Source organism: Coptis chinensis, chromosome 4 (genome assembly GCF_015680905.1).
Source record: "Coptis chinensis isolate HL-2020 chromosome 4, ASM1568090v1, whole genome shotgun sequence".
In the NCBI taxonomy this organism is placed as follows: Eukaryota; Viridiplantae; Streptophyta; class Magnoliopsida; order Ranunculales; family Ranunculaceae; genus Coptis; species Coptis chinensis.
The window spans coordinates 15,057,963-15,073,024 of NC_141459.1; the positions used below are offsets into that span (position 1 = coordinate 15,057,963).

Consider the following 15,062-nt stretch of genomic DNA (forward strand, 5'->3'; position numbering starts at 1 on the left):
GACTCGGCCCATTCACTTGTTAACTCATACTAGGTTATAATTGGATGAGAATTTTATGAGGAAGGAAGAATCAATGGAAAGTAAAGACTTCTCACTGAATAGAATAAGCCCCAATTGGAAAGTATTTCGATACAAATCATATTAAAACGAATACTACATCTCAACACAAATCATTTCATTTAAAATTAATTTTGACATAGCCTCCTTTGTATTTTTAACACTTTTACGTGTGAAACCTGTCATAATGCATTCTCAACCAAATCCAATCAGTTTCCAATAAATCCAACAAAAGCAAAGAAACCATAAGAGCTTGCCATACAATCTATCGAGTGTGGTACCTTCATGTACTCAAATAAGTCAACCTCCATAGATTACATAAAAGAAGATAACATTGTTCTATTAGACTATTACATATAGAAACTACACGAAAGACTGCAGTGCTACACGCAGCTGCAATCTATGCCACTATTAGATGTACATGATATAAAAAATATAAAGAACATAATATACCAAAATCCATTTATAAAGCATGATTCAAATGGATAAATTTTATTTCTTATTAAATTAAATCATATACAGACGCATTCCCCGCGCATTTAACTAATTAACATGTGAAGGTAAAAGATCTACACTAAGCGAGTTCAGCTTCTGTATCATCTTACTCAAGATAGTCCTGGAATTCACAAATTAATAAAGAAAGATTAGTGCAGTAAAAAAATGTGATTTTGGCGTCACTAAATATATTTTAGAAATAAAAAATAATAATAATAATTGTTTGCTATATATACACCTTACAGTTTTGCACCCTATAAAAGAACTCATTCAAAACACAGTCCACTCTATAGAATACAAAAGTACACCATCAATTCCATTCAAGAAGATATAGTATTTATTACATCCCTTAATTTCAAAATTATGAAGTCACTTGCAAGACTAAGTACTTACATTTCCCAAAGTAAAACGAGTTCTTGTTCTGCACATTAATCATCTGTTCATCAACTTCCTTAGTACTCTTTTTCCCACGGAACATTGCAGATGCAGTCAAGTACCTCCCATGTCGTGGATCAACAGCACACATCATGTTCTTCACATCCCACATTTGTTGAGTAAGCTCCAGCACAATCAAAGCCCTATGCTGAGAACCACGTGAAGTAAGTGGAGCAAAACCCACCTTAAAAAAGTGAAGACGCGGAAACATGATCAGATTAACAACAATCTTCCTTAAATCAGAGTTCAATTGTCCAGGAAACCTCAAACAACACGTCACACCAGACATAGTAGCAGATATCAAATGGTTCAAATCTCCAACTGTAAATAAACAAATCGAACCAAGAATAAATTTCTAACCTTTAAAACTACTAAATAAACAAAACAGAACAAGTTTTAAAAAAATGCTTACAGCTAGGAGTAGTGAGTTTCAAAGTCCTCAAAAAAATATCATAAAGTGCCTCATTATCAAGAACCATACACTCATCAACATTCTCAACCAACTGATGAACAGACGTCGCATTATAAGGTTCAACAACAATATCAGACACTTTCAGAAAAGGAAATACTGAAAAAGTAAGCATCATTCTATCAGGATACTCTTCTCTAATTTTCGATATCAATAATGTCCCCATTCCATATCCAGTCCCTCCTCCCAATGAGATAGTATGGAACCCCTTGCACCTAAAAATGCGAAATGAAATAGTAAAGATCAAATACCAGACATCACGCTACAATTGTAGTAACTATAATCCCCACCATCTAGACATAGTGTGGGACTCGGGAGAAAGTATAGTGAAACATACTGGAAGAAAATTTTAAGGATTGGAAGAATGTTATACATATTACCGTAAAAATACACCTTCTAAAAACAGCTTCAAATAGAGCTTAAATTTCTCCTGTGTGTTCTTTCCTAGATAAAGGAGATCGGTGGTGCCGTTTGGGCCGAGATGTTAAGGAGGTTCTACAACGTATCATGATGTTAACCGAATAAAAATAAAAATTTAAGTGTAGAGCTACCATAATTTTTTCTATTTTCTTATTGGTAGATCCACAGTACTATCAGTTAAAGCTATAGTTCACAAATCACAACCATTCTTCAAATCCCTATGAAATGTCATGGTGGCATTTATTTTAATCTACTTAAGCCTTGAACAAGAACATTGATGGGTGATTATAGATTCGGCTGTGATGTCATGGCCTACATGAAGGACTGATTTGGTGAAAATGCATAGAGATCACCCTCGGCAATTTCTAACCAGTACCAAGCAGAAAACATGTGTCCTGTAAAATAAATTGCACATGTTGATGAAGGTGTGCGACCTCACTATGACGTTACAATACAACCGTCCCTTTTTCTTAACAGTTTCGATATTATAGGCTAGTTAGCTGTAGAATTAGGGTCTATGCTACACATTAAAACTAAAAGATTATGACTTGGTATATTCGTAGTAGATGATTCATCTCCCCACACAGCAATTGACTCATTTGTGTGTGAATCCCATAAGTACATGACACACGCGAATGAATTTTCACAGACCCAGAAGTGGTACTATTTTCATTTTCTATTTTCTATTTTCATTTTTTTTCTGTTATTTTTATCTATCTATTTTAATCTTCATTATTCCTAGAAAAAATTTGTAAAGAAAGGATTTTGAAATGGAAATAAGAAAATCGTGCTTGTGTTAGACACTTAGGCTATCAATCTAAAAAAGAAACGTTTGAGTTGGTAAAAAACTCTGGGGCAATCCGAATTCTGTACATGATCTTGATGATGAGGAGATAAAGAAGGATTTACTTCAACCCATCTCCATGCAAGACACATTAAGACGGGCCATCAAATACTGAATAAGTAACCAACCAATGTTCCATCTCATACAAGATTCATTATTTCCTAAATTTACAGCAAGCTACCAAGAAGAATTATGGTATTAAAAGAAAACATCATTACCTGTGGCTGCTAGTTAGCATATCGCTGGTCAGGACGTTCTTTGTGCCTATTTGCATATACATTAATGGCTGCTCCCAGAACCTACACTTTCACCAAACGTCATAAAGTAATTAGACAGTAGAGAGTTGTATCGCGTATGTACCACATAAAAGGTTGGTAGTTGGTACAGAGTGCCCTAAGCAAGAATGATAGATTAAATTCGTTACTGGGTTGTGAATTTGACTAGGATACCACCAATTCCACAGTAATTGCTAATAAGGTTGATTTGTAATGTCAAAAATCAATAGAGATAAATCAGATAACACACACCTGAAAGTTTCAGGATCATTTGGATTACCAAAAAGAGAATGTTTCCATTGTGATCCATCCACATCATTGAAAGATCTGACAACATCCGCCTAAAACCAAATAAGCTAAATAAGACATCAATAAAAAGATAAGATTTCATCTAGCAAACCTACTGATCCACTAATTCTCCTACACAAGTAAACTTCTAACAACTCAGAGAAGCATATAATAATATCAAAGGCACAAAAATAACAGTCAGATTATCTTCCGTAGAAAATTTTAGTGACTGAGTAAAATACAAATCCAACATTAAAATCAAGGCCCACCATAAGCCAAGTGATAGCTGAGTCTTCATTTCTACATAGGGGATAGGTTCGATCTGATTGGATTTTTTAAACAAGGTCTCCGGTGAGCCTACAAGATGACTTAGGGACTCAGTTTTTGTGGATGTGAGTTAGTCCTATCTAGAATAGTAGTGTCACGGGTGAATAAATTACAAACACTTCCAACATCTAAATCAGTTATTAAATTAATACCCATCATCTATTAGGATGAAAAAAAATCATTAAGTAATTCTAACAGAACCAAATATTACATGATCTAACTCTCAAATATCATAACAAGATCGATACTACTTTATCAAATTGAACATATAAAAAATGGAGAAAAAAAGAAGGAACTTACTTGAATAGGAAGATTGGGAGAATCATGATTACTGTTGGAAGAAGGAGAGGTTTGACGAACATTCGGGAACCACCCACGGCTTCTACCTCGATTCATAATAAAACTAGAACAAAGTTTAGATGAAGAGATTGTTTTGGGAAAGAAGAATTGTTTCATGAGAGAAATGAGATGATGCCATGGTGGGTTTATATTGCAAAAAAAAAAAAAAGAGGAATTTATTTACAGATGTACTACAACTATTACCAAGACACGTCATATCAAGTGCAAAACACAAACTCTTGGAACTAAAGACTCTTAGAAATGGGGGTCATATCCATGTAGTCCAGTCAACTAAAGCTTCCTTCACCAGATTCAACAATTATGTTGAATCACCTTGCGAAAAAACCTCCTTTTTTGAGAGACCCACGGGATAGCATTTGTGGATTTACTTTGAAAGAACCAACCTGCATCTTTGAGTCTTTTAGCAGGTGGTATTGTTTGATTTTATGTTTGACATACGTTAACTCTTGTTTAAATGTTTTGTGCAAACCCAACACCTCTCTACAATGTCACCAATTCCAAGCAAATGATTTTCAGATAATTCGCACTAAATAAGGTTCAAAAGAAATGATACCTTCCGAGAACCGCTGTGAAGGTGTTGACGTAGATATTTATAGCCTCGTCCCTGGGAGTATCCTTCTTCAGGCGCATTTGAACCCTCCAGAAGTTGCAACCATATCCTTCACAATCCACATCATTCTGTGGAGCATAAGTAGTAGTAGTACTAGTAGGGTGAGTCGAGGAGTGTCTCGAAGGAGAAGGGAATGAGTTGCGAGAAAAGGCAGCAGTGATGGGAAGTCAAAGAAGACGAGAGTAAGCAGTTTTGGAGATGGACCTGGAAATCAGACAACGAGAGAAGATCGCTATTCAAACACCGAAACACCAACCTTACTTTACTAATTGTCTGTTATACACACAAGGAAACACAGTAATTAAAAAACTGGAAAGGCAAAGCTACAATCTTTAAAAAGAAGAGTAAAGTAAATGAATACGAAAACCCTTGAAGAAACTCAACTCCAACTCATTAATCAATATTTAGCAATCAAAGTAACATACCCTACAATATTCACATATAACAACGGTACAGTTGACATAAATAATCACTATGTAAAACTTGTATTAGTTGTATTAGTTGTATGAACTTATTGACGATGTGATCTTTGGTTTGAAAAAGCATTTATGCAGTCTGTCTACCTACACCTTGCCTTATTTACCAATACCTAAATAAAATTAAAGGAATGAATGCTGGATTGGGACACTCAACAGCTTGACTCCCTTCAAGCCATTTGATTAAAGTCATAGTATTAGTAACTGTTAAAAGAGCTACACCCTACAAATTGCAATAGACCAATAAAACCCTGAGATAGAATTGTGGAACCCAACCATATCATATATACTTCTAATCAAAAGAAATTGTTATATCTAGTTATCTCCCATACAATTTTTGGCATTTTGCATATGCTTCTGGAGTAATATATAATAGATATAGAAAGACCAAACTATAGACTCACCGTTGATGGTACCACTTATCTATATCAGTTAGACCATGATATTTCTCTGGCAATGGTAGCAAAGATTTTGTGAGATTGCAAATGACCTTACACAAACAGAAAGCACCCCTGAAAAGAGAATAACAAAAGCAACTTCAATCCAAAGATTGTGCAACGAAAGAGTGACACGTGTAATCGTCATGGTCATTCAGAATAAAAATCTATAAGAAACACTTCATGAAATTCATGCTCAAAAACCAAACAAGAATATGTATAGTGGTTGCTTTTGAAAATTACCAAGAACCACCAAAAACTACAAAATTACACAGACACTAATTAGCACACATTTATAACTACTTTGAAATATACTCCAATTAGCATAAGCTAAAACTCTAAAACAATGATGTTTCATATGGAAATACCTCGTGCTACAGCATCTTCTCTCCGCTTTAGTTCCTGAATGCCATTTAAAAAATGCAACCAACAGATTAATTTTTAACTAAAGGCAAAGACAATCACAAAAAATGAAAAGTTAATACTCTTCTATGTATGGCATCAACTACCTAGTCTAATGTAGCACACAGTTATCCAATGTCGACATGCACATGCTTATACAAATCTAAAGCAAAAGCAGAAGATACCTACTCCCTTTTCTTCAATTCAGCCTCCTTGAATTGGAGTTCCTTCTCCTTCCTTTTGATATCCTAATTCAAAACAAGTACCATATGCTGAGTTCAGGTTAAAGCTTAAATAGGGCATCCTAATAAGGTAATTTGCTGTCCTGAAATTTATCTCACCTTTGAAGAATCAAGAGGAATATCAACTGTTGCACCACGTTGAACGTGAGGGAGAGGTTAAAGCCTTGAGTTTGCGGCAGGAGTAACACTTCCAGGATTCTAACGATCAAACCAAAATGTTAGCTTGATACAACATAATACATCAAATGAATCTCAGAAGCAAACAAAAGGATAAAAAGTGAAAAACTCCAAGTCATAGTAACATATATAACTAACAATTTAAGAAATTAGATATTACCTTCAAACAAAGCAAAACCCCATGGCACCATCTACTCGAATTGAATCAAAACAAACAGATCTGAAATTCCAGTGAACTAGATACCTAGTCAGTAAAACCCCATGGTAGGTTACCTTTAATTCTGCTTCCTGCAACAACACATCCAGTAATCCCCAATCTTTAATTGCATGATAAAAGCTTGTACGTCACCTTCAACTTGTAATGGGGAGAATCACGTTTGGATAAGAGAAACAAAGCCTTCTAACCCCTTTCCAGTTTAGTAAATTCTAAGAATTAAAATTGAAAACGTAGTTCTTCCAATTTTAAAATAAAACCCTAGAAAAAAAAATCGGTGCTTGAAATAAATTTTTTCCTTTACTTACCTTGTTGAGGTGAGCGAGAGAAGGATAAAGAAGGGAAGGGGGGGGGCCAGAATAAAAAGGTAAGTGGCGGTGGGGGACGAAGCTAGGTGGTGGCAGGGGAAGGAGAAAATAGTCGGCTCATCATTTAGAACTATCCAGTAGTTTTTTGTTTGTTTTTTTTTTTAATTGGGGGAAGGCAAAGTGTTGAGTGTTCCACGGTATTGTTAAGCCCTAACCCCATGGTCAAAACGCGTGATATAAAAATCTACAGAAATAAAAAACTTACCCGACGGTTTTTCTCGTAGCTGCAGCCATGGCCCAAAAAAGAGTTAAACCGTGGGTAAAAGTATTATAGCCAGGCAACGATGTACAGCCTATTTGCTACGGTCAAAATGCGAGGGCAAATAACCAAGGGTTCATAACCGTGGCAAACAATAACGGGCACCTGTAGGAAAAGGTCAATTTTCTTGTAGTGTTACATATGTAGACCTCTACCAGTTCATTAAGTGCAAGTAAAATAAGAATTGATACGTGTAGTCCTAGTTAAGGCTTTTGTATGACCATTATGTGAAATTAAGTAGAAGAAAGAAAATTAAGTAGTTAAGGCTTTTATATGACCACATTCGTCTAGGGTCTTTGAAAATTCTTTAGGTGTGCAGCTAAATATCTTACCTGGAAAAGCATTGTGATGACCAGAAAGGTATCAAAGGGGTAGTTCTCGTTGATGTCATTTTCTTTATCCCACTATTTAGTTTTTTTATTTAACTTACTGCAATAAAAAAATTAATTGTTCAAACTAAACAAAACATGCATCAACAATCTACACATTATCCACTTCCAGGATGCGGCTGGTAAAATTCTGATTAGAACTTACCCATAGAATCGGAGACAATCTCTATGTAAGGAGTGACCACAGCTAGCCACCCTGCTAGCAGCAGCATGGTTTGAATAACTGAGCTCCAAAAATTTCCCGAAAGATAAACCCCAAGCAGCATCAGACATCACTATCCTTTGAGTAGCTGGTGGAAAACCATTGACCCGAGGACACCGTAAACACCTGTGCCACATCCAGATCTTGCCTTCTCTTTCACCTGGTAAGAGAAACTCTGGAAACTTCTTAACAGAAATTGTAAGACTCCCTTGTCGATGAGTATAACAATGAACATGTACTTCGGACGGCATCTCACAAGAACGGCAGCGATAACTCTGAAAAAAGAAAGCTTACAGTCTCAGAATTGGGACGATTTCTGTTTAAAGAAATATACAGAAAAATTAACAGAAGCTTAAAGTATGTACTTGATCAAATAAATGGTCTCCTAAAAACTGGCCCAAAGGTATTGTAGAAATCGACCTGGCAATATTAGATGGTTTATCTGGCAGTGCAACCGTTATAGGAGATTTCAGTGGGAGTTCTGGGAGAGAAGCGCCCTCATCAACAAGAAAAGATGTTTCCAAAGCCAAATGATAAGCTGCAAATACTCCATCTTGGAGGACATGCTTCACTTTCTTCAACTCATCCCCACTAGCACCCTTGAGCAGTATCTGTAACAAATGTGAGACAAGCCACCCTAAGTTAGTTTCTTTATAATTGCTATCTTTATATCACTGCTCTGTAGATACATTGAATAGGAAACTTTTAGTACCAAATTGCTAGCTAAATATCGGTCAACCTTATCAGTTATCATAACTCAAAACATAAATATACTGCAACTCTGCAAGCCAGCATGAGCAAGCAGTTGGGACTAACTGAATTGAGCCTAAATGCTTTTTGGTTATAACCATATTCATTTGATCTACAGAAATCTTTTCAAGCTTTCGCAACAAAACTCAATCACTTCTATAAAATTGAGAAGAGGCTAATCGAATCAATGATCTCCTATTAAATCAGACCTAATGGAGAAGAGGAGATTCCTGCTAGTTGTGCGGTATTCTTATAACTTACAGCCATGCCATGTCAAGACATATACGTATTCTGCATGATGTACACTCAACTGCCACATAAAAAAATGAAAGCGTATTGCGTACTTACAGTACAACCCAATGGCTTCGGGCAACCCTCAAAAAACATCAGTGTCGTCACCAATTTCTTCCCAGCCTGGCCCGCAGTGCCATGCTCTTCAAGAAACTTTTCCACATGGAATGTGTCACAATACCCTAGCTTCTGAGATGAGAGATGATGAATAGAAGGAACAATCTGTGCACCTGTGCACCACACAATTCTCTCTAAAAGAGGCCTCTTAATATTAAGAACGAGTGATATATCTTTTGCAAGGAGGTAGTCTTGGGCAAAACGCGAAACTGATTTTTCTACCAAGAGGACATTAGGGTGATGAGCGTCAATCTTTGCAACAGCCATTTTCAAGTGGTCCATTTCCTGAATAAAGATGTAAAAACCTTGAGAGCCCAAAAAGTATGAAACAACACAACTTATTAGATGATTCAGTGAGGATGTTGCAATAATTAATAAAACAAGAAAAACAAAATTCAGCGGAAGCACCATAGGGTCTTTTCTTTAAACCTAATAGCACTTTTAATCAGGAAAAAGAAAAAGGGAAGTAAAAGATAATGAGAAAAACCTGCTGCAACAGAGTATCAAAACTTGATAGGTGATTAGTGACCCGCTGATATTCAAGAGCTCCACCAAGAACTAGGAAACAGCGTTTTTCTATTTTTGAGGTCATTCGTCGATGGGCCACATTCTTCTTACAGACAACTCCTTTCACCACAATACTAAAGAAGCAAGAGATCAAAAGGTTCATCAGATGAAGAAAAACAGCAAATATGAAAACCACTTAACAATATATTTTCATATCATTGTTTCAGCAGATTCACATTTAGATAAGCAACGGACATAAATCAAATAAAGAAAATTTTCAGTAAGGTTGATAAAACGTAGACAACTTGATATAATGCCGGAATGACCCTAACGTAAGTCTCTCCTGGGAGCAGGAACAGAATAAAAACCACTTCACTAACTAATAAATATTATCAAAATAGAGTAGTTCTCATAACATCACCCTGAAAGAGGAGACTTCCTTCTTGATTCTCAAATCATAATACCAAATCTGATTATAATGGGAGTGAGTGGAGTGGATGTAATATTTATTGGTGCAGAGATACCTCCCTGAAGCTGATGGAGTCTCAAAGAGAAGCACTTGGGCGTTAGCTACATCCTTCACATGCACTGCCCCAAGCCAATGATACTCGTGTGTCCTTGGATCCCTGTAATACCTGTTGAGAAAATACAAGAGGTAAAATGTACCCTTAATAACTTGGGCAGAAAATCAGTCGAGAGATTGGGTTTAATTCCTTACCCCAATCTAATACATCAGAAAATTTTCAAAAGAAACTTCAAATGTTCAACTGATAATCAAAATTGGGTGAAAACAATTAATATATCTAATCAAGTGTATTTTGGGTGCTTCTCTATATGAATAAGGAAAAACTAGGTGAAGACAACTCTTACCAAGTAATTAATCTAGTGGCAGATCCTCCAATTGTGTGCTGGAAATTTCTACCCAATCAACACTTGCAACATGAATCATCGCCTTCATATTAAAATTCATCACCATCATATTAAAATTCCATGTATTCAATCTTTCAATTGCTATAAACTAAGAGATAGGAGTTTGTCAATATGCAATTTAAGAAGAGAGAAAAGATTACCTGATTGAGGCGTAAGCTATAAGAGAAATTCTCTTATTTTGTCCTTCAGTTCTAGTTCTAACTTTATTTTCCAAAACTAATATTCTTTTCTTTTTTGCTTGATAATATGATAACTCCTCAACTTATCATTATCTGTTTCTAAAGGGATAGAGATCAAAAGACTTAAGCTGCTATATTCACCAGGCCTAGCATCTAGTTGGTCATGGCCCATAACATATCAAGGTGTGTACACACCCTCCACACAGTTGCAACAAACCAGAAGAAACATGAGTCGCAGTATCAAAGAAGCACTGCAAGATTCAAAATCTAAATCAGTTCTTTCAACATTGGTTCACTACTTGAGACAAACTGAAATCTTAATGTCTAATGCAAAAGGAAGCAAGCGTAGAACCAACCTTGCAACAACTTTAGCTAAGATCAGCAGGTCATCTACTAGATGAAATGCCATGTCCCTTTAACCCACCCCCACATTACAAGAGGACTCTCATGAGCAAGTCAGCGAATTTGCAACCTCCACTCCAGACTGCCAACAAGAAAACAATAGCAGACCTGTCATTCCTAGCTACTTGCCATTCAAAACATTCAGGTGACATAGCGCACTACATACAAAATAGTTTGTATGTTTTCAGACAACGCTCTACTGCCACAGACTATATACAAAATAGTCTGTATCATCTAGATTGTTACTTTCCTGAATGAGCTTTGATATACAAGTCTGCGGCATGTATAAAGATATCAGAATCTATTTACCTTTTGGAGGACTATCTAGTGCCCATGCAATGCCCTCATCCCACTCTGGAGTAGGACCTGTTGAAACAACCTGAAAAGTGAAAACAGACAATGAGTTCTATAAATGTTACATGTACTGCAAGCATATAAATTAGTTGAATTCACTATAAGGTGCCATACCTTTGATATACAAGTCTTTATGAAGTAGTCACCTTTCTCTCTCCTTTATCCGGGCTTGAGACCGGCAATGCAAATTCTTGAATAGTTGCATTGGCAGAGTTAAAAAAGGGTTAGTATACTCAACTCTAAACCTGCAAAAAGCAACCACATGCAATACATATGAACGATCAATGGTAAGGAGCGTACACACATATATATAAACAAAAAGTGTTCATTCATTACTTTAAATATCCATGAACAAAAGGTCCATATATACAAGCCACAAAATAACCACAGATAAACTGTCTAAGCCAAAAATAGCATATTAATCAACATGCGAATTCTTCAAAATAGTTCAGGCCATACCAAAAACTGAACAAACTAGCCAACTAATAGAAACTAAGAAACAAACAGTTCAATTTCCTATTGAGGAGGTTAGCCTTAGGCTCTGTTTGGCTGAAAGAGATATTGTATTACTTAACTATGATTAGGTGATACAAGTCATGAGATGAAGTATTTGTGTGTCTGCCTCTTATCCTATCACATGTTTTACTTGGCTACTGTTTGGTTGACATTCACACCTATACACTCATTTTTTATATCATACAAAAGAAAAACTAAAAAAAAAAATCATATACAAAATTTGCAAATAAAAACTTAAAAACAAATAAAAACTCATAAACAAATAAAAGAAAAAAAAAACTCTAATTAAATATTGAATACATAAGCCCCCAATTAATTTATACCAAAAACATCCCCAAAAAAAGGAAAATCCCAATTTGATGAATAATGTGAAGATTTAAACACCACTTTTTGGAGGAAAAAAAAAGGTTTTAATGTGAAAAAATAAAAAAGGCAGAGAGAGAGAAAATACATAAGGTTTATGGTTCAATTACTAGGATTCTCATGAATGAGAGAGAGAGAGAGAGGGAGGAAGAGAAATAGATACGGAGAGCATTTTTTACGTGTTTTTATTATTATTTTTTTTTTTCTCTCTCATGGATAGAAAACACGTTTTAGCGAATCTGGGCTTTTCCTTTGAATTTGCTTATCCACACTTTTGTGTTCCCGCAATTCAAGGGGCTTACTAAAGTAATTATATTTTAGACAAACCAAACACCTATACAAGATAAACATGACTGCCACATCACCAATTTCTGAATATGGACTCTCTATCACACTGCCAAACAGAGCCTTAATATATTTCTACTTCACAGTCAAGCAAAGAAGCCAAAAAAGCACACATTTGATCAAGTATGGCCAATATAGTATATCCTCCAAGAACCATAAAGGAAACGCTCTAAGTTATGCACCAACAACAATTAGAAATAGGAAAAAATAAATGAATAAATAAAAATAATAATAATAAATGGTAGGCACTATGATTGAAGAAATATGTACCTGAAGTCAAGCACTGGGAGCACAATCAATGTCGAAACCTAAAGCTCCAAGTTAAGTGTAAGAAGTTTGTACTTTTCTTGCATTTGAAACTCATCTTCAATTAACTAAGAAATGCTGACTAAAGAAAAAAGTACGCAAAAAAATGGATAAAACGCATGAACAATATCTACCTTGTCGACTCTCAAGCCACCACTTTAAAAACACCAAATCTGTACGGCATCTTATGTGTGGGGAAACTGGGAAAAAAAATAAAATAACAAACAAAAGTTAAAATAAACAAGCACACACCTTAGAGTATTCCATTTTGTGTATGTCAAAAGTCAAAACCAACAAACATATAAAAGTATTTGACTTAATATCTTAGAGGAGAGTGCTTTAGATGCTTAACTATGGGTATAACAAAGCTTGTACTTTTATTCAGCTCATAATTAAACTCCTCCATCTAATTGATTGATAACACGTTTAAAAGGTAAAAACATAACATACTACAAACTCAAAAGAAAAACCATTCTTACCATTATCATAACCAACTATTATAAACAAACTCATTCACCAAGAAAATTAAAAGCCCTAGAAACGAAATCAAGAATTGCAAACCCAAAAACCAAAATCGAAAAAAAAAATACTAATCTTTATAGAAACTGGCCTTAAAAGATCAGAAAGATGGTAACTTGGTTTAAGATGAAGAATTTGAGATGAACAAACTACTTCATTTAGTTCACTTTCATCGAAATTTGGGGAAGATGAATGAAAAAGAGAGTGGAATTCAAATAGATTGAGAAAAGTGGAGAAGAGTTTTGAGCGGGAAGGGGTTTCTGAGTTTAGAAGAAAAATAGTCGAGAAGAAATCGCAAAGATCGGAAGTTGACGCCTCATACTGTCGCACCTGCCAAACACATGACTATGGATCTGTATTAAAGTGATGCATCTTTGCCATCACTATATTTTAAACAAATTTCATAAATAAAGTAAAACTAATTTATTGATTTATTGTGATGCCAAACAACAATACTGACGGCAATTTGACGTCACAACTTTTCTGACGCCTATTTGGTGTCACAAATTGGGAAAAGCCCATGTCACAAAAAAGCTGTTATGGTGTAGTGAATATTGATTTCTCTTGTGTATGTCACGAAAGAAGAAGAAAAGGTGCGGGGGGGAGGGGGGGGGAGCCAACTCATGAAGTAGAGAAGAGCATGCAGGTTGTTTCAATTTACTAGCCGAGGACAAACTTAGTCTACTCAAATGATCAAAGGCACCAAGTTGGGATTGTCCTTACCCTATCAACAACTACAACTACTGAACTACAATAACAATTATAAGTTGGGATTCTCTTATTATTTTTTTCAATTATAAGTAAATACATAAAATCCAGGGTAAACTTTCATTTTTCAGAACAAGATTCAGAACTGCCATCTTCAGTTATGTTGTAGACGTTTTTGGAAGTGAAAATGTACCAACTACAAAATGTAAAAGAGCTTGGGTCAAAACAAGTATACCTGAACACACTACAGCCGTAGAAAATGTGTGGTCTTCAAGGTTTTACAGCCTCAAGAAGCTTCTCATAGATTTCTCTGGCAGGCGAGTCCTCTCTACTTTTTTATTTTGATTGGCAATTCATCTTCTACCTGATTCAAGCAAAAGAATATCATTGGACATATTCAGATCATGTGGTGACTCTAATGAGAACTTGTTCAAGATTTTTCACAAAAGGTCCAAATACAAGACCAACATTATACTTGGATTTAAAAAACAAATGAGTGCACGTTGTGGAATAAGCTCTCAAAAGGCATAAGCAATTAGATATAGGTATTTCTCAAGTTGAATAATATTGACATAATACTGTGATAGGATCATAGGACACAGGAGCAAAGCATGTTGGGAGGCTTCTTAAAAATGTTAGTGATTCAGCGAACACATGGTAATATTAGCTAAGCATATTTTTTCAGGATAATAGTATCAGGCAGAATGAGTATTTGATCAGTTTCTTTTGGTTTCTACATTACTAGCTTGGACCACAAGTAAATGTCATGTACACTGGTGCTCTTCGTTGGATGTTTGTTACTAAAAACTTGACAGTTAATAATGAGAATTAGTTAAATACCTTTATTTGATTGCGGCTGCGGAGAATGAAGTTTTGCATATTTTTGTTTGTGCGAGAGAGAGAGAGAGAAACGAGAATAAAAAGCAGTTGAACGGGTTGGTTTTTCTCTAATCTACATTGTAAATTACGTTTTCACCCTTTTTAATTAAATTTCAAAAAAAATACTTGTGCCAGAAACCTGCGTACTCT

The 15,062-nt window shown here is 35.4% G+C and overlaps 2 protein-coding genes across 6 annotated transcripts in view; both read right to left on the reverse strand.

The window, feature by feature from the left end:
* The window catches only part of LOC147502110 (1-phosphatidylinositol-3-phosphate 5-kinase FAB1A-like), a 35,979-nt gene extending 25,050 nt beyond the window's left edge, over positions 1-10,929 (reverse strand). Inside the window, exons 1-8 of the mRNA XM_086604449.1 lie at positions 10,831-10,929; positions 10,716-10,771; positions 10,130-10,135; positions 9,936-10,046; positions 9,392-9,545; positions 8,845-9,189; positions 8,112-8,357; positions 7,690-8,021 (exon numbers count right to left, since the gene is read on the reverse strand). Coding sequence (XP_086460575.1) covers positions 7,690-8,021; positions 8,112-8,357; positions 8,845-9,189; positions 9,392-9,545; positions 9,936-10,046; positions 10,130-10,135; positions 10,716-10,771; positions 10,831-10,929 — 1,349 coding nt within the window. The remainder of the gene's footprint in view (positions 1-7,689; positions 8,022-8,111; positions 8,358-8,844; positions 9,190-9,391; positions 9,546-9,935; positions 10,047-10,129; positions 10,136-10,715; positions 10,772-10,830) is intronic.
* On the reverse strand, positions 531-15,000 carry LOC147502111 (tubulin beta-1 chain-like). 5 transcript variants are annotated; one of them, XM_086607067.1, is made up of 14 exons: positions 14,874-15,000; positions 14,269-14,397; positions 12,941-13,006; positions 12,771-12,864; positions 6,237-6,335; positions 6,085-6,143; positions 5,862-5,895; positions 5,461-5,568; positions 4,524-4,784; positions 3,911-4,013; positions 3,248-3,336; positions 2,939-3,019; positions 1,400-1,671; positions 845-1,308 (listed from the first exon to the last, which is right to left on the reverse strand). In XM_086607067.1, the coding sequence occupies exons 9-14, from the start codon at positions 4,598-4,600 to the stop codon at positions 914-916; spliced, it is 1,017 nt and encodes a 338-aa protein (XP_086463193.1). In that variant the 5' UTR covers positions 4,601-4,784; positions 5,461-5,568; positions 5,862-5,895; positions 6,085-6,143; positions 6,237-6,335; positions 12,771-12,864; positions 12,941-13,006; positions 14,269-14,397; positions 14,874-15,000; the 3' UTR covers positions 845-913. The 5 variants fall into 5 exon arrangements, with proteins under 5 accessions (XP_086463197.1, XP_086463193.1, XP_086463196.1 ...); XM_086607071.1 differs by lacking the exons at positions 12,771-12,864; positions 12,941-13,006; positions 14,269-14,397; positions 14,874-15,000 and adding an exon at positions 531-673 and having other exon boundaries at positions 946-1,308; positions 6,237-6,341; XM_086607070.1 differs by lacking the exons at positions 12,941-13,006; positions 14,269-14,397; positions 14,874-15,000 and having other exon boundaries at positions 3,911-3,992; positions 12,771-12,786.
* Between the last annotated feature and the right edge of the window lie 62 nt (positions 15,001-15,062).